This window comes from Motacilla alba, chromosome 1 (assembly GCF_015832195.1).
Source record: "Motacilla alba alba isolate MOTALB_02 chromosome 1, Motacilla_alba_V1.0_pri, whole genome shotgun sequence".
Classification (NCBI taxonomy): domain Eukaryota; kingdom Metazoa; phylum Chordata; class Aves; order Passeriformes; family Motacillidae; genus Motacilla; species Motacilla alba.
Genome location: NC_052016.1, coordinates 30,966,700 through 30,985,605, shown reverse-complemented (window position 1 = coordinate 30,985,605; position 18,906 = coordinate 30,966,700). Strand labels below are relative to the sequence as shown.

Here is an 18,906-nt window from a genome sequence, read left to right as displayed (position 1 = left end):
CCCAGGAGAGAGGCTGGGGCAGGGCTTTCTGGCAGGATGGCAACTTTGCTACCTAGAATCGGGCACAGAAAGCATTTCTTTCTTCTTTGCAGCTGTCATTCATAGGAAGGCTTAAAGCCTGGCTTGGAAAACCAGGGATACTCCTGTTTTACCCATACAAGCTGTCTCAGACTGCAGTGCTGCCCTGGGGCCTGCAGGGCTGATCTTGTGCACCACGATCAGGCCAGCATCGATCAGCAGTTGTGACCTGCAGTGACCTGCAGTGATATGCCATGGGCTGCCACGGTTTGTGTGGAGCTCCAGTTCAGCTCTAACTGGACTCAATGGTGCCCAAGTAATGCCTGAAATGCTGCTCTCTTTGTCCCTTCATGAAATCTTTCCCTTCTGCAAATCCCTCCTCCCTCCACCTCTTCAACAGCTATTTTATCGCTGCTGGAGAAATTAAACGCAAGTTTCAACCAGCACTCTGAGCCAGAGGGAAGAGAAATGGCCTTGGCATCACTCTCATCGGCTACAGATGAGGAAAGGAGGTGCGAGTCCCAGGGCTACGCTGTGGCTGCCAGCACTGCAGTGATGCTTATCTGCTTGTTGACCTTCAGCAAAGCACAACAGGCCCCAGGGGACTGGGCACACAGAGCCTGGGCCATTCCAGAGTGCTTCCTTCAAACAAGGCCCAAAGAAAGGAGGGGAAATAGCCTAAAAGCTGGCCAGACAATTTTACCTATACTCCTCAAAACCTAGCAAGTCACTTCTTCCAATGACTGCAGGTCCTCTTCCAAAATAAACCTAAATCTTGAAAATATTTCCATCGCCCTCCTTCCCCCCACTGCTTTCATTCACACATTCCAGTTTCAACTTCCCCTCGCCACCCCAAAATAATTTTTGGATGGAACTAAGACTTTCAGAGGGTTTTCTTTTAGCCCTGAAGGTTATCTGGAGGAGATTTATCAGCCGCAAACTGACCTGCCAGGGGCTTTCCTCTCACCATGGTCGCCACTGAATCGGCTCTGAGCAAGGTCCAGTTGAGGAGGTCTGGAGCAGGAGGGAAAGCCTGGGGCACACCTGCTACCACAGCTTTCAAACTCAGTCCCACCACCAAGTGGTGCTCCCTGTTCTTTCAGAGCAGCACCACTGTTGCAAGCAGACTCCAGCTCATGAACATGAGACTGGTTATCTGAACCCCTCCAGAAGGCTCTCCTCCCATGGCTTCAGTCCAACACTTTTACTGGGATGCCCTATCTCTCTCTTCACTCACTGACTGCTATATCTTCCCCATCTGGGTACTCTCTATCACCCGAGGCTATCCAGGTGTGTGGGATGCAGCCTCTGCCATCCCCAGCTACCCCTGAGGATGAGGGACCCGTGCAGTACAGCACAGCACAGCACAGGGGTTTTCCACAATGGATTAACTGCTTGATCATCCAACCTCTGGCTCCAGTTTTGTGAGCTCCACTGAGTGGTGCTCCTGATTTCCTCTCAGAAGTGTGTTTGCCATGACAGGGACCACAGCAATGGCCAAGTCCTCCTCTTTTTCACTCACATCCCTAGTTGCAATCCAGTAGGCAAAGGTGATTTGGCTCCTGGAGAAGGCTGATGCACTACTCAGAGGCTTTGATTTGTCCTGAAGGACATGGTGGGGCCTTCTGGTGCCTTAGGACCTGTGCCCCATCCACCACTAAAGCAGTCAGATAGGTCAGACATACTTTTCCCAGGAGACAGAGCTGGTAGTGGACTGGGATGCAAGTAAAAAAGAAAAGGGGATCAGCTAAGCAGGAGCTGATCAGGCTGAAGAGCTGTGCACACCCTACTCTCCTAAATTCAAATCATGACCTTGGTAATCCCATCCACCTCTCCCCTCCTCTCCTTCTCTCTATCAGGCCACCAGCACACACAGCCCCCTTTCTGCTCTGGAATGTGTTCTCCAAAGCTTAATCTCAGCATGGGGCTCAGTCCAAATCCCCCAACAAGATTCGGCCTCGTGACAACCCCCTCCCACCCTGCCTTGGAGTTCAGCAACTCTCTCCTTGCTTTCCCTGGTCTCCTCCTCCTCCTCCCACCCAGCCTGGCCAAACATTTCACTCCTGATTAATGTATCAGTGACAAGCCAATAGTTCTTGGCTTTAAAGCAAATCCAGGCCCCACTTTGCACAAACATCTTCATCTCTTCATTTTCTTAAGACTTAGCCCCAAACTCCCTTTTGCTGGGAAAGATGAAGCCCTTTCTACACTCAGGGACTGTCACTGCAAGGCAGCGGCAGCCTCCTCTGCACACACTTGCTCCACCAAACACTGTGTGGATTTCTGAGAAGGTGGGGCTCTCCACTGCTCTTTCTCACATGCATGCAGATACAATCCCTTCTGGCCAAATACATACAACATCTGGCCAAAACCAGATGCTTGTAAGAAAAACTGCCCACCTAAGACACCTCTAGCCACACAGATGTCTCCCTGTGCCAGAGGGCAGCAGTGAGGAGCACGTAAGCTCAGGGATAGGAGCAAAGTCCCTTGCTCAGAGTTGTGTCTCAGGAAGGCAGTAAAACTTAGCACACACTGACTCTGTGCTGGCAGCAGTCCTGCAGCAGCCCCAGCAGCAGTTGGGCCATAAGCTCCAGCAAGTACTATTAGAAACTCCATCAATAAGTCAGGAACCAGAGGAGGCAGCCTGACTCTCAGGAAACCAAACCCCACAGCTCAGGTATTCCCTGGTCTTGCAAAAACTTCTCCCTGAAGGAGCCTACCATGCAGGAAAAGGATAGCTTGGGTCAGACTGGGCCACACCATGTCAGCCAGTCCACGATCAAAAATGCTACAAAAGGGCCTCTGCCAAAGGAGTCATCCCTTAATGCCAGCACGAGCAAGCAAGAATAGATGACCCTCTCAAGACCTGTGAGCGATGGCCCAAGCAAAGCAAGGGCTGTCGGAGAACTAAAGCTACTCACTAGCTAAGGTGACCACTGCAGGGACACTGGCAATGACTCCTTCAGGCACATGAGCAATGCACTGGTAGCGCCCCACGGTGCGGTTGTTGAGAGCCGTGATGATGAGCTTCCCTCGCTCCACGTGGATACCGAGCACCTCATCTGATTCAGCCAGCTCCTTCCCGTTCAGTCTCCAGGTGAGGTTCACTTGGGGGGGGTCCACCACACACCCCAGGCTGACTGGGCCTCCAAGTTTTTGGACAATAGAAGCAGGTTGCACGGTGACTTGCAGAGATTCACCTGCACAGAGGGAAAAAACAGGAGTAAGAAAGCTCTCTGAGACTCAGCAATAGAATGGACAGAGGAAAAAGCTTCAGTGCTGTACTGTTTGCATTCCCAATGGCCTCTCCTTGTGTTGCACCATCCCCTGGGCTCCTCATACACCCACCCTAATTATTAGAGATGAACCCCAGCCCCATTTCTTCCTGGCACAGCCTGAGAGAAATGTTCAACTCCAAATGTATCCGCCTCTGGAAGAGGGTTTGAACCTAGACCTTTGGTCAAGGCTACTCAGGGAACAGCAGAGAGAGGAAACCTCTTTGTGAGGCATGGCTATGCTAAACAGCATCGAGGCAAACCAGAATGTGTAAGAAAAGACACTCACTCAGTTTGGCAAAACAGCTGGCAGCCGCAAGCATGAGGCAAGGGATGGGGGACATGGGCCTCTTCCTTCCACGTGTCATTGCCATCCCGTGTGATGTGACCTGGAGTGCCCAGGGAAGGGTCCCATAAGCTGCCTCAGGGGATGCAGTGGATTGGTGGCAGTGGATTCCTGCAGATGACAAGAGACATGATGGATGAAATCCTCAGGCTTCCCTCTGCTTTCCAGCCCTGCCTGGCTTCTCCACCAACATCCCTAAACTGGCACAGATTCACCAAGCAGTGGCCTGAGGAGACTACAGATACTGATGCAAGCATTTTTCTTCTCCAGCCTCTCCCCCAGGCACAGTTGGGAGTCTCCCAAGACATCCCATTCTCAGTACACATGCACACACAGACACACACTCCCCTTCCCCATTTTGTACTTGGTACAGTGAATGACAGTGATGCACACCAGGCAATTTTCAGGAGAAAAACACAAACATTTCCAACAAAGTGTCACTGAAGGTATCCACTGAGTGCTGCTGCCACTTCTTCGCTATGTCTGGAATACATTCTATTTTGAACACTAAAGTAAATGAGCAGTACAAGTCCACTCTAACTAAGAGACAACCTATGAAAATACTTCAGATTAACTGTTCTGCCTGAAACACACCACCTATTTAATCTCTACGCAAACCACCAGGCTCATACTTGAAAGTGTCAACTAGCCCCAAAATACTAGAAATGTAAGGCCACCTGTCACAACCCAGGTTGCTGTGACGAGCTGCACACTTCAGCAGCTGCTTTGGAGACCCATGAACGAACACTACAGCAGACAAGCCAGGTCAAGGGATTAAAGACCTCAGCAGTTGCCCCAAGAGACACCTCAGATCTCAGACTAAGTTCATCTTCAATCAAAGGCAACAGACTGAAGTTAAGAGGGGATTTCCCTCTACTGGCACCATAATGCAGCTATAGGATTTTGAGCTCCCTTCAGCTGCAGCACTAAGACGACCTGCAAGCCTTAAGGCACTGCAGAATTGCTCTGGTGGCACAGCTACAGGGAAGAAGCCCAAGACCAAACCCAAAGCAGCCAAGGAGGTCAGCCCAAACAGCAGTTATACTGCCTGCTCCCTCTGCAGCAAACAGCTCATTAGCCACAATCACCATCCTCAGGATCACCTGACTCTGCAGGCTGGTATTTCCTACTTCCACCATGGTGACTGCTTGAGCCATCACCTGCTTGAGCATGTGCTCTCCATACCCATCTCAGTCAAAAAGAGGGCACAAATCCCTTCAAGTATAACCCCCAAAATTAAACCTCCTAATTCCTGAAGCAAAGACTGACACATACTCCCCCTGAGAAGCCTGGTGAGTTTTCAAGTCAAGGCTGATTACTGCTAGCAAGGAAACCACAGATTTGGGGAAATATCACACCAAGCTACTTTCAAATTACTTTGCTTGGCCTTTGGTGACAGCAAAGGTGCAGAAGTGCAGTCCATGGCCAGCCATGCTGAGGTCCACATCTTAACAGCAAGAATCCAGCAGGCTGGCTAGCACAACTCTCTGCAAATTGGGCTGTCCCTCTGACAGCCTCACAAGCTGTCCCTTTTCCTCCCAGAGATCTGCTTGAAGGAGAAATCAAGGAAGAGACATATAAAGTTGAGAACAGGAAAGAAAAACATCCTCAGAGCTGGTGATTTCAAAAGGAAGAAACACCAAGTAAAGCAACATGCTGCTGGAGTTTTGGAAAGCTCACAGAGAGCATCTTTACACGGCCCTTTGCCGGCCAGTATGAGTCTAGTGCACTGGCTGGCCCAAGGCAGCTCTTTACAGGAGTTACACAATCATGGGCAGAGTGGCTGTGAGGCCAAGATAACAAGCCCTGCTGAGAGACGGAATAAATAAAGTCAAGCTTGGCATGGCCCAATGTGGCTTCCAGACACCCACGAGCATGGATGGAGCTCAGACATTGGGCATATTCTGAAGGCATCCAGAGAGAACAATAGGCCATACTCCAGCTACTGCAGGCCACAGCCCCGTTACATGTGGAAATCCATGTGGGTAACCTCCAGTGCCAAAGAGACAAGACAGCAACTTCCCTCCCACACACCTCATCCTTCTTGGTGTTCACTCTCCTCACCTGAGAAGAGTCTCAAAATTTCCCCCACCAACCAGTGCATAGCGACTTGACAGCTCCAAGTCAATCACAAGATACTTTAGTGATTGACTTGGAGACACATCTGAATTGCTCAAGTTTATTTCTCCATGTAAGACAGCCACCAAAGCACCCTTCATTATGCCACAGCCACCACGGGAAGCCACCGCTGATGATGGCTATAAAAGTGCCCCGGGTCTGTCCATGCCAAAACGTGCAGCGTTGACACCACTGCTGATGCACAAGTTAAGGTCCCACTAATTACACTCATCTGGAGAAGACTTTGAGGTAGTTCAGGCTTAAAAACACCTCACACCCTAAGGTTTACTAGAGATGGAAAGCCTTTCACTGATGTAGAAGAAACATTTTGGGGTAGGACTTACTGTCTGATTCCTCAGCGTTGGAAGCCTACGGAGCAAGGCTGACTCACTCCCCCTATCTGGATGGGTTTGGCAGCAGGATGGAAAAATGTTGGACGCAAAGAAGCTGCTCCCTGGAGCCCAGGCTAAGGGAGGGGGTAGGCAAAGATGTTCCCAACCAGACCTCCCTGCAGCTCTGAGTTGCACAGAGCCTCTGGCCAGAAGGGCAAAGCCAAAGGCACAGAACTGTGCATGAGACCCCTCGTGAGCTAGGACCACCCAAGCACATTGATGCAGAGACTGAACTGGCTTCCCCCAGGCTTGTGAAAAGATGAAGAGCAATAGGTGGGGAGAAAAAAAAAGGGAGCTCAAAAAATTTGGCCACAGCACTAGGCAGATTGAACAGTATTGAGCAGAGAATGAGGAGAGGTGTGTTGCAACAAGTGTATGTATGGTACCTCCCCAAACCTCCAGGCAAGAGTACAAGCTCTAAATAGGGACATGTGGCCATTTCTTTCACAGCTGAGTGAAGTACAAAAAGTAAATGGCCAGCATAAAAATAATGAGGAAAATGAATGAAAACATCACTTCCAAAAGAACTATTAGGATCCAGGGTCAGATTTTGAAATTCTCAGCTTTTACAATTGAAGCCAGATTTTCAAAAGCATTCAGTTCTTGACATGCTGAGCTCTCCTGAATAGCAACCAACTTACTTCGATGCCTAAATGGGAGCCGACCTCTTTTGAAAATGCTGTCCTTAAGCAGCCTGCAATAGTGCAAAGCAAGGAACTTTACTAATCAGGCAGCTTTCGATCTGCCTCGTCTCCTGCCAGCAGCACCAGAGTGGACTGCAGTGGGAGAGAAGGCAGAGGTGGGGAGTGGAGAAGACCCCAGGCACCCCAGCTGACTTCCCAGAGGTGGTGATCCCAGGTAGGGGCTGCAGGCCTGCTGCATGACAGGGTCCTGCCCTGCTGCCTCCTGTCCCCAAGGCAGGTACCTTGTGACATGTCCCTGGTTGCCAGCACTTCTGCAGCCACCAATAACACCACTCTTGACAGCTCCTGCTTAATTGCTATCTAGGAAAAGAAAGAGTTAAAGTAATTTGAAGAGCTTTGAGAGGGAGGGAAAACAAAAAAAAAAAAAAAAAAAAGTTTATTTATTTTAAATTCTTTCCTCCCAGGTTAAACTAACAATTTCCTGTCGGTGCAGCTCTAAGTCCCTTTCAGACAGCCCAGTAAATCAAAAGAGGGGTCATTAACAGAACAAAATTAATGAGAGTTTAATCAGTTAAGGAGGGGTGGTCGGGGTGTAAAATCTGTCGTATTGGCTTCCCACCACACACCTAAGCCCAGTGAGACCCCTGCCTGCAGCCCCAGCTGTGCCATGGCGATGGAGGGCACTGCAAAGGCAGCGGAGTGAGAAAGGAAAACCAGAGGTAAAAATATAAAAGGGAAGAAAGGCCCACGCCTGCACAAGGCGGTGACAAATCTCGAAAGGAAAAAGGGATTTGAATTAAGCACAGGCCACAGGAGAGGTGTTTGCTGATTAGAAACTGAAGGTTTTACTGAGGAAATGCAGCTCACAGCCCCAAGCCCCCTCCTGCTTAACAAGGGCCAGCCAAGTGGCCCTTGTTACTGCCACACTGCCTGTAATTTTCAAGGCTCCCAAATAGGAACCAGCCTGTGCCCCAGCTCCGCGGCAGCATCCCGCACCACACATCCCAGGCAGGGATGAATGGGAAGGCTGTGGGAATGCTCAGGCAGACCAGAAGCTGTGTGAAGTCACTGAAGCACATGGCAGCGGTCCGGGGTTGTGTCAGGCAGACGGACCTTGCGAACTTCTTTCTGCAAGGCATGAACAGTGGGAAGGGGTAAGGACTGCTCTGCACCGAGGGAAAGGCTGCAGCAATTTCAGTCCAGCTACCAGCTGGGGACACCCTGGGTGACTCTGGAGAATTCACTGCAGCTGCTCCCTGTTTCCAGCAGGTCAAGTAGGGACAGTGATACTCCCAGCTCCCTGTTTCATACATTGAGACCTCAGCTTTTCAGAAAAAGCAATGTCATACACTGTATTATGAGCCAATTTTACTTGTAATCATTACTTTTTAATACAAGACAGTACTTTTTTCCCGCCTAAAGCAAAAACCACTGAAAAAGAAAACGTGAAAAATAAAACAGCAACAGCACCCATTTGTTCTACAAATTGAGGAATCTGAGGGCTAGAAGAGGAAGCAACCTGGCCCAAGATTATCCAGTAAAGCAATGGCAAGCAGCGCTGGAAATCAAAAACTCTCTGACTGGGACCTCCATCCCATCAAGCAAGCTGTTCTTGGATGCCAAATCTTTTCCATCCCCTCTGAAAAATCCCACTGTACAACCGTATAATCCTCTAGCTGCAAAAATACTATCCAGATGACATCTTTGAGCAGATCAGCTGCAAAGTTTCTGCATGATTCCTGGACACGGACAGCAATCTGGACATCCCTGACTGCTTCTTTAACCCATAAAATAGTAACATCCCACAGGGCAAAATTAACCTCTACCCAACCCCTGTCCCCATTTCAAAGTATTAATTTCACACTGATAAGTTAGGCTCATTTTCTCTGAAAGGGTTTGGGAAAAGGACAGGTTGGTGCAAGACAGAAGCTCCCTTCCCATGGAACATCATGGGCAGCTGATGGGGATGGGTGTGCAGGTACCATAGGGAGTGGCAGGATCATAAATGGGAAAAGGCTGGTATCAGGAGTGGGCAGAAAGGCAGAACCCAGTATTACACCACTATGTTTGAAGTCAAGGAGGTAGCACAGTATTTGTGGGAACAGGGATAAAAGATTGCCTGTTTTTCCCTCCTGCAGCACTGAGAGCTTCTGATTTCAAAGTACATTAGCTCTTTTAACATAGCCCTTGACTAACTGTATGATGGGGTTGCCTTCTCTCTTTTTTTAAGTGATTAGGCAAAAAGACTCTTTTAGTGGCTGCTTGTGAGCTCAGAGAGTCCGTCAAAAAGCCACAACAGAGAAAGCCTGGGATAAATTCATGCTCATAGTCAGAAAGAAAAATCCAGAATAAAATTTGGCATGGCAAAACCACCACAGATTGGTGAGTTTTCCCAAAAACTGCAACTAGGTGACCCTAAAAAGAACCACAGTTTTAATTCAAGCAAGTCCTGAGAAATAGCCACCTCTTTAAAAAATAAACTAAACTTGCAGGGAAAACATCTCTTTTCCTTGACCAGAACTGCTCATGCAAACCAAACCAGCAACAAACTAAACATGTAAACGTCTTTGTAACTTTTTTGTCTTCCTCAAGATGAAGCTACTTCCCTGAGCAGTTTCTTTCCATAACAGCCTGCAGCATCACCAGGGAGAGGACTGGGCATGCTGGCTTTGAATTAGCAACAAGATGCAAAGCCTTCTCATAGCCTGTCTGACTTTTGCTCATATCCCTGAGGACCCAATGCCTGCAGTTTCTGGCACCTTTCCATCCAACAGCTCCTCTGAACTGAGCGCCACTTTCCAGCTGGCATTGATCAGGCTGACTTTGCTGAGACCCAGCAAACCCCTTCACGTTGGCATTTCATCAGCAAGCAATCATGAGGCTGCTTGAAGAACGAAATGCCACCCTCATACCTGCCACGGGCTCCCCAGTGTCACCACGGCAGTGGCACTGCAGCATGTGGCTCACCTTGGGCGCTGCCATGGTGGTCCCAGGGCGATAGGAGCCACCAGCTGGGGACAGCTCTAGTGTAGGCAGGCCACAGATGCAAGGATGGCCCTGCCCCACAGGATACATGTCTTTTTTTTCACAGTTACTGGGAGAGGAGCCCTGTGCTAAAACAGAGTATACACACTGGCTTTTGCTGCCCTTTGGCGTGCCCTGAAAGCATCTCCAGTCCTTGAAAAGACAAGGCCAAAGTATAAGAAAAAAAGAAAACCCACCTCCTTTCTTCAATATCATGCTCCCCCCATGCCCTAGACACTTAATTTCCCTCCTTCATCCCCCCCCTCCCCCCGGCTTCCCCCTCCATTCTGAGTAAATTCAATTTGACAACCCTGCTAATTGGATAAACGCTGCTCCCTACACTCCTTTAAGGCTACCCGCTTTTCTCTCCTTGTTTTTGGAGGGTGATTGTGGCTGTTCTTTAACATGAATTCCATCTGCTTTATTTCTCCTCTGCCCATTCAAGACCCCTCCTGAATATGTATGAGGGGCTGCGGCCCCCCCACCCCCCTTTCTCCTCCATCCCACCTCCCTCCCTCATCATTCCCCCACCCCTCTCCCGGCCCTCTCCCATTGCCCAGGACAATAAACCCCAAAATGCCCCCTTCTCCCACCCGGGCCCTTTTTGCTTTAGATAAACACAGGCAGTGTCAAGTGTGAGGAGGAGGGGGGAAGGATGGGGTTCAACTGCCAGTCAAGCCTCGGGCCCTCAATGAAGCCCGGAGGCCTACCCTAATCTGCTGCATGCTTGCCATATGGGAGCTGTGTTGCCCTGGGAAACACTAACAGGCAGAACGGAGCTTAATAGAGTCCATATTCATTGTAATGCAGTGAAATGGCTCGAGGGACTATTGCCCCTTGGGTCTGTTTTCATTCTTCTGTTCCCCCTCTTTCTTTTCTCTCTCTCTCTCTTTTTTAATAAATTTTTTTCCTCCCCTCCTTCTCCCCCCCCCCCCCCCCCCTTTTTTTTTTTCCTTCTGTTTTGGTTCTTTTTTTTTTTTTTTTTTTTCTCCTCCTTTCTTCCTTTCAAAAGGACGAAGTCCCTGGAGAGCTCTAATCTGGAGAGGCTGGGGGCTCCCCGAAGGGCTGGCCAGCCAATGGGGCAGGAACGGGAAGGGGGAAGGGAAAGGGTGGGGGTGGTTAGGGAGGCGAAGGAGAGGTGGAGGGCAAGAGGAAAGTAGTAACTAATAAGCATGCAGCCGGCCAGCTGTCAAGATGCTGACAATACTGCTCCGGGTGCAAAGAGCCCGACAGCCAGCGCTGGCACGGAGCTGGCGCAGGGTCCTCCTGGGAAGTGCCTGCCACCACTAAGAGCCGCCCCGAACGCGGCACAAGCGGCAAAGCGGGAAAAAAAAAAGAGAAGGGTGCAGATGGAGTGTGCTGCACAGCCTCTTCAGAAACAAAGTACACCTAGGAAACAGATGTTGTTGCTGCAACAAGCCTGGAACTACTGGCTGCTCTCTGGCTTCTTCTCCCCAGTGTGTGCCGGGAGAAAGGGGCCCTGGAGCAGCTGCCAGGGTTGCCCCTGTGGCTGGGACAGGCTGCTTCTCCAATCAAAATCTTTCAGTCCAGAATCACTCCCACACTGGGCGAGCTGCCACAGTTTTTGACCAACTTTTCCTCAGCACTCTCCATTCTTCTCATTCTTGATCCACCTGTAGACTCTCCCGCCTCGCAGCTAAGGTCCCAGTTTAGGAAGCTGAGGAATCCTGAAAGGGGTGTACATCTGCAGCACTTACGGAAGGGTGCAGGCCCTGCATTCAGGAGCTTGATTTTCAAATGTCAGAGAACCAGCAGAATTGCTCCTATCAAGGTCATGCGAGATTCAAGGCCCCACAGAGATGCAGCTCAACCTACTCTCTTGCCAAGGCTGGTGTTAGGAAAAAAGGGTCAGGATCCCCTTGAAAACCACATCAATGTAGTTACACGCTTGTGATGAGTTATTTGCTCTGGAGTGTTTTCAGTTTTCCTCACAACTGCTATAAACTCAGCTGATGTGCAGTAACAAAGTCTTGCTTTTTTGAGGTTTTGCTATGGGACAACACTGAATCTTCATTGTAAGAAATATTTCAGAGGAGGCAGCAAGAAAGGGGTCACCCATTAGATACCAGTATGATGGAAAACACACCTTCAGTCTCAGAAGCAAGGGATTTAGTGCACTGTATTACTTGTCTGAAGCATTCTCTCTTGCCATATCAAAACAACACTTGCTTTATCATTCCCATCACAACTAAAGCTGGAGATAGTTTCAATGCAGTCAGATGCTGTACTAAACAGAGAAGAACAATCCCATGTCCTCTGGACTTCACACCATTCAGTAGAAGAATTAGTTACTTTAGGATGCTTGATACAACCACTAAAAAATTTACCTGTCCATACCTTTTTGTTCTTTAGACAAAGAGGAAAAGCATGTAGGAGAGAGCTGGGAATAAGTGAGAATGTACACCTGAGCAAGAAAAGCCCAGGGAATGGCTGGTGCTGGCAACTGATGCAGTGGGACCCACAGCATGGGGTAAGCGCCAGCTGATGCAGCTGGCTCTGATCTGGGCTTCACCACTCTGAATCCTACATCAACATGAGCCGGGCCTCAGGTTGTTCCCTCCCAGTCAGCAGCTGCAGTGGAGGAGGGTGCAGGGAGCAATGGGCAGTTCCCACCAGGAGCTATCATCACAGAGGCACAGATGTGCCTGTGGGTAGTTTACATCACTCAGGGCACTGCTTTTGTTCTTCCCTTCTCATCCTTTGCAAACGGAAAACCCCAAACCTTGAAATCAAATGTTGAGATTCTAATTGCCTCTTGGGTTAGGGAGAGGTCAGAGAGAAGGCAGGCCCGGCAGATGTAGGGGAATTGATGCTGGGCAAAAGCCCTCACAGATACTAAAGGGAAGTGTGGAATAAAAGTGACAGAAAAGAAAAAGCAGGAAAATTAAATTTAGATGACAGGGTCAAGAAAGAAGAAATAGAGGAGTTGGGATTTTGGCAGATTTCCTTATGTTGCACTTGTCCCCACTGCTTCAGGGCAAGCTCACCCGCCACATGTATATCCAGGCTCAAGTCCTTTTCCTGTTTTCCTCTGAGCAGGGGCTGTCACCTCCCACCATCACCTCTTGAGCAATTCTCCCTCCCCAGCTGACACTCTTCCACTTAATTTAAATGTAGCCTACTCTGAATAGCAGGAAAACCACTCCTGCTCTCCACCAGAAACTCCTTGCTGCTCTGAGACAAAAGCTTAAGACTTCGGCAGCATGCCCTGGTCTCAGTGAAATAGCATTTTTCCATGGAGAAATCCATGGAAAAATGGACCTCTAAATGTCCAAAATGGACATTTGGAGACATCCCCATCACCACCAGAAAGAGAAACTGCCTTCTAGTTTGCACTCCTTTCAGGATGCTCTTATCCAAAGCTGTTTTCACTCTCCATCACTTCGCAGCAGCTCTTGGGGAACACTCAAGAGTCAACTCTCACTCCCTGACTACAGGACATCAAGATGTTGACCAGAACAACTATTTTGCCACTGATGATGCAGCAACGCTAAAAAAACCCAAACCCTAGTTTACCTAATATCACCCTACGGCCTCTCTGCAGCCAGAGCAGTGGTCAAGAATGGGAAGCAAGACCACAAATCATGGCAAAGGTGTGACATGGAGCTGCCCTGAAAAGACCCATCGCCATTTTATTGTTTCTGTCACGTGATGGGGTCAAGCTTGCAACAGGACAGACAATAAATATCCCAGCATCCATTCATGCTGGTAACCACCAGCTGAAACACTCCTCTTTCTGTATAACATGAACCAAAGCACAGAGGAGCGGTGGACAAACCCACCAGTCAGCATCTGCATGGAGCACAGCAGGAGTGTTCGGGGACCAAGCACATTTCAGTGTCTGTCAGCTATGGCCACCTGCAAAATGAGACTCAGAAGCTCTTGTTCACAGAGTAGATCACAAGTCAGACACAGCAGCTATGGACACTTTTTAAGAGTAGCCCACATTTTCATATGCCTAAACATGGGATACCTTTCAGTACCAAACTAAAAAAAAAAAAATCCAAATAATCTTTGTCTAGGAACAATAGAAAAATCTTGTCCATGTCCAATTAGAAACAGTAATAGAGTGAAAGAAATACATAATAAAAAAACCCCAAACCACAAACCAGAAAAGTCCACAGAAACTGCCAGTGACACTGTTAAGCCTTCCTTGGGGCAAGCTGCTATGGGGAAATTTTCCTGTTGGCAGAGCAAAGACTTGGGTAGCTTTCCTAGGCTTGGAACCTTCTTCCAGTACGTAACCTGAAGAGCAAGGGTACCTACAACTGCTGCAGTAAAAAACTAACCAAGCTTATGATAAATCTAAGCCAGTGGCACAGGAGAAATACCTGCTAAAACAACACATCGTCTAGATTATAAGAGAAGACTTGATTCTACTGCCACGAAAATCAGCCTGATCTTTGCCATGACTTCAATGGGAGCAGGCCCAGAAACTGCATTAACAAGCACAAGGCTAGTTTAACACAGTTGACATCAAAATCCAGAAGAGCACACAAAAGAGACAGGACAAAGTACTTGCCAGTAACGTCAATACAAAGTTTAATCCCCAGATGGCTGGCTTTAGAGACATCCCCATCACCACCATAAAGAGAAACTGCCTTCTAGTTTGCACTCCTTTCAGCAGTGACTTGTTGCTGGGATGCAAAAGAGCACAAGCCCATTTTTCTTGTCCTTTGAAGACGGTATTTAAAAGTTGAGGATTTTTTTTCTTTCCTAAATTTGAGAATAAATGGGAGTTTTTACTCTCCATAGCTGTCACTAAATTGCTTTTCACTAACAATAATAATTTTTGTTATGGGAGCAGGTCAAAAGTCTCTAGAACTCTCTGCTGGGACAAATTTCCCCTGAAAGACACGTCACTACTCCAAAAAACACAAGAGGAAGCTCAAGGCTAGCAAAACAAAGGGACAGAAATGACTGTCCTAGGAAATGCTTGCTCTGGCTTGTGCCAAATGCCTAAGGTGGGGTGCGGGGATTAGCGCCGAGTGCCAGAACCCAGATGGACTGAACCAGAGCCCTACTTTGTGCCATGATCAGCAGCTGCCACACTGCTCCAAAACCCCATGGGGCCCACCCTGATGTGAAAAATCATGGGGGACACACTCACAGTGGGGTCTTAGGATGGGTGACAGATTTCTTCCCCCCTTCTCAGAGATGAAGAGGAGAGGGTTGCATTGCTTAGGCTTTTTTAAAGGTTGTGTTTGCATGTGATTTGTCCCATTTATCACCACAACAATAAACACACCTTTCCAAAAATAATGGTCCCACGGAGGACAGTGAGCAAAACATTGCAGGAGATGAAGCAAGACCTCAAGTCACCCTGCACAGACAGATGGGCAGGGCCACCATAAGGTTTCTCTCTGTCAACAAGGGGATGCTCCGTAACAAAAGGATGGCAAAATGCTGCTGCCTCAGAGCCTGGGAAGGGAGACTTACCTGCCTGCGCCCCAGCCAGCTCCTAGGACACACTGGCAAGTGCCACAGCCAGGCTTGTCAAGCAGCAGCACTGACCGTGAGAACCGGGCACAGCACAGACCTGCCGCTGGCTCCCCACTTGTCACTGCTGCCCGTTCACACTCGAACCCGCGCTAGAAGCACGAGCTCAGAGCCGAAGGCCCCTCCCCAGGCTTGTCACACAACAAGCATCAGCAGCAATTCCAGCTGTAAAGTTTGCTTTCCTTGACACACAGTTTACTTTCTCCATTACCCCGCATCCCACCCCTGCCACTTACCCCTCACTCCAAAAAGGCTCTCTCAAGCAGGCTTAAGCTTTAAACAAATAAGGGCTTGGCAAGCAGCAGCCTGCTCCCGTTTCCCTCCCCACCAGTCCTGCTCTCCCCCCGCCGCCTCCACCTCTGAGCCGTGGCGCAAGCGGAGCAGGCGAGCGCCGCGCAGGCATAGAAAACAAACACGTGGAGCAGAGCCAGCTGTGAAGTTGGATTTGGCATACGCTGTTTGCAGAATGAATCAAAGCACATGGGAAAAGAGGGAATCGGAGAAGTGGGACAGACTGGGGAGCCAGGGGTGCCCTGGGCTCAAGGGGACAGCGTGACTCCATTCCAAAGCGCTGGCACATGCCCTGCTGCAGGCTCTTGTGCCCCGTGTGGAAGTGGAGGGGGGGGACAGTCCTACAGCCACGTTTCCTGAGCTATTTGGCATCACACTTCCACACCCCTTTCCTAGCAAGCTGGACTGTTTTTGCATGTGCTTGCCCTCCCTCTGGGCAAAAATTAGTGTGTTCTGATGCAACACATGAAAAATAAATGCACTTTTACCCCCCCCAGAGCATGCAATTCTCCCCCTTTCTTTCTTTCTTAGGGTTTCTATTTCCCATGCACATTATGCTCCAGGGCCCCACAGCACAGGAAACCCTGACCCAACTGCCCCATCACCTTGGCTGAGATTACATACGTTGAAGGTCCACATTTACATTAATCCCCCTCCCAACTGTCCCCTAACGGAAGGGTTTCAGACAAAATATCCCTCCTCTTAAACCCAAGCTCCCAGGAGATGTTAGCTCGGGTATTATTTATTATTCTGCCTTCATCTGTCTGGTCTAGCCATGGGAATGGCACTGGAAGGCTTTAGGAATAGATCACCTATGGCCTTACATCAACACTGGATCCATGCAGGTTTTCCTCCCTCTCCCAGTCATCTCCAAGCAAAATGAAACAGAAACGTATGCACTCTGCCTGGTTTGGGGCAGAATCCAGCGATTTGACATGGTTTGCTTGTGGTTTCTACCCAAAACCATAAACCAGCCCAGGTTTGCTTGGAAGGTTCTCAGCTGTGTTTGGAGGCTGTAAGAAAAGCAGCAGTGTCCTACCTGGTCTTGGACCCTGTCCAAAACAGGCCAGCAGCTGGATGGATTAACAGCCCAGCCTGACCACCCAGACACCTGCAGACATGTTTTCACAAGACTCATTACCACCCCTGAAACACAGTAAGAACTTTACCCTCTCCGGGCCAGCCGTGAACCCTTGTCCCGCAGCATCGCTCCAAACCACCAAACTGACAACAAGAGACAGTATTTGGATAGTTTTCTTCCTCAGAACTACACTATGGACCCCTGATCATGGGTAAGGAAGGTAGCTACCTTGGAGAAATATTGCAATTGCTTTTTTTTTTTGGAGTGGAATTTACTGAGACTCTAAATAAAGCCCTGGATCACTGCAAATAAAGCATTGCTCAAAACCAACCATCCCACTACGATCTCTCTCCCTTTTGGAGGCAAATTAGCAAGACAGAGATGGATAGAAACTCATAGTCTTGGAGGTTATGATGCCACATTTCTGGAATTTCCTCCATTATTGTACAAAATATACCCCTACCCTGTGTCTCAGCTTTCCACGCTGCAAAAACAGGAACAGCAAACTCCAGCTGGTACAACCAGTAACGAGATGAACACGAGGCAGACAATTTCAGATTCTCATAAAAAGGTGCTAGACAGGTCTGTAGTGTTATTATCTCTACTGCTTCCTGGTAGCCCCAGGATTTTTAGATTAGCAAAATACAGATGTCAGCATCTTGGGGATACTGCCTCAGTAACTGAACCAAACAGGGAGCGGCATGCTGATTGCAACAATGGGAAAATATGAATTTGTACCGCACACAAAATATTGTGGTTAAGGGAGACAGAGAGATACCACTGACAACAGAGAACAGGATAATTCATTGGGGTTTGTCAAACTAAACTCTCTGAAATCAGAGACTTCAGGGAAAGTGTTTGTCAAGCAAACATTCAAACATCCAGCTGCCAAGAACTAAGTAAACAGAGAAAGAGAAGTAGCAGAGCCAATGTGGCACCATTTGCAAATACCCCATGATCAGCAGTCACAGGCCAGCGGAGCCCATCAGCAGGCACTAGTGAAGCCAAGGGATGAACTACTGCAGCTAGACCCACCACCAGGAGGGACAAACAATGAGCAATTCACACCTTCAAATTGTTTTCATCTAGAATAGAATTTGCAGAACTGGGCACGTGTGAGTACAGCAGTCTGTGTGGTTCAGTGGACACCTTCCTGCACCACACACATGCAACCACCTGGGCCCATGAAATAAAGACAAATTCCAGGCTGAAAGTAGTCCTGAAAGATAGTGACCAATACCCAAGAGCTATGGTACCATGCATTTTAGTCCCACTTCACCTGAAGCCTGCAGTGGTATTTACTGTGCTTATGAGGAGCCAGAAACCAGGGCCACAGATTTGAGGGCAAACCAGCTGATCCCACCGTGCCTAGTGGCACTGGGCAAGTGAGGGGAAACACTGGTCTCTGCTTCCCACCTAAGTGCCTATCCATCAGTCAGGGCTTCACTCCCACGGTTCACAAGACTGCTGGAATGGGTACCTGGATGACTTAAGGGATCCAAGAAAATGGATGAAAAATATGCAAGTTTAGACATGCTGTGCAGTAAGATGTGCACATGGAATTTTCAACCAGGTCTGCTGACCTCCCTGGGAAAGCATTCAAGATTGAACATGTCATAAATAAAGCTGAAACCCATCACAGGCAATCCTATACATGCATCTTTTGTCTACGTGACCCTATTCTTCTACCCCTCGTCCCAACAATGACACCAGAGTGGCATTATATTAATTTCCTATAGATCAGACCTCTCTTTACTGTCTGAAAGAAGTGTAAGAGACACAGGGCATATTTAAGGCCAGCACTGGATGCATCACTTCTCTATTAGTCACTGGCCATGGATGCACCCACAGCAGTGTTGGTATAACCATTCCTTGGCATGTTTGTGGCCACCTGCATTCTGCAAAGTGATCAAAAACTCTCATACTGCAAAGGTGCTGGGAAGAGGAAGTTTGTGGTTCTGCAGCCCAAAATTACCGACACCTTTGTACCTAGATGGCGTTTATGTGCAGGAGGTTCACAGGGGGATGAGGAAAGCTGTCATTCTCCTACCTAGAGAAGGACTGTGAGAGATCAAAGGACCCAGAGAGGCTGCTGGTTCTAAAGAAAAAGAGTCTTGCAAGTTTAGTTGTGGGGAATAGTGACTCTGTCTGAGTTGACACAATGGGATTTGATGCATTTTATGCATATAGCATTGGT

At 48.7% G+C, this 18,906-nt stretch overlaps 1 protein-coding gene across 8 annotated transcripts in view; it reads right to left on the bottom strand.

Annotated features, from left to right (window-relative positions):
* The window catches only part of BOC (BOC cell adhesion associated, oncogene regulated), a 55,912-nt gene that overhangs the window by 20,648 nt on the left and 16,358 nt on the right, over positions 1–18,906 (bottom strand). For 6 of the 8 annotated variants that reach the window (XM_038136953.1, XM_038136923.1, XM_038136902.1 and 3 more), the window contains exons 2-3: positions 3,583–3,750; positions 2,940–3,218 (exon numbers count right to left, since the gene is read on the bottom strand). In XM_038136953.1, coding sequence (XP_037992881.1) covers positions 2,940–3,218; positions 3,583–3,667 — 364 coding nt within the window. In that variant the 5' untranslated portion in view covers positions 3,668–3,750. Of the gene's footprint in view, positions 1–2,939; positions 3,219–3,582; positions 3,751–15,277; positions 15,536–15,573; positions 17,057–18,906 lie in introns of those variants that run through there. The other 2 variants (XM_038136970.1, XM_038136962.1) reach the window with 2 other exon arrangements.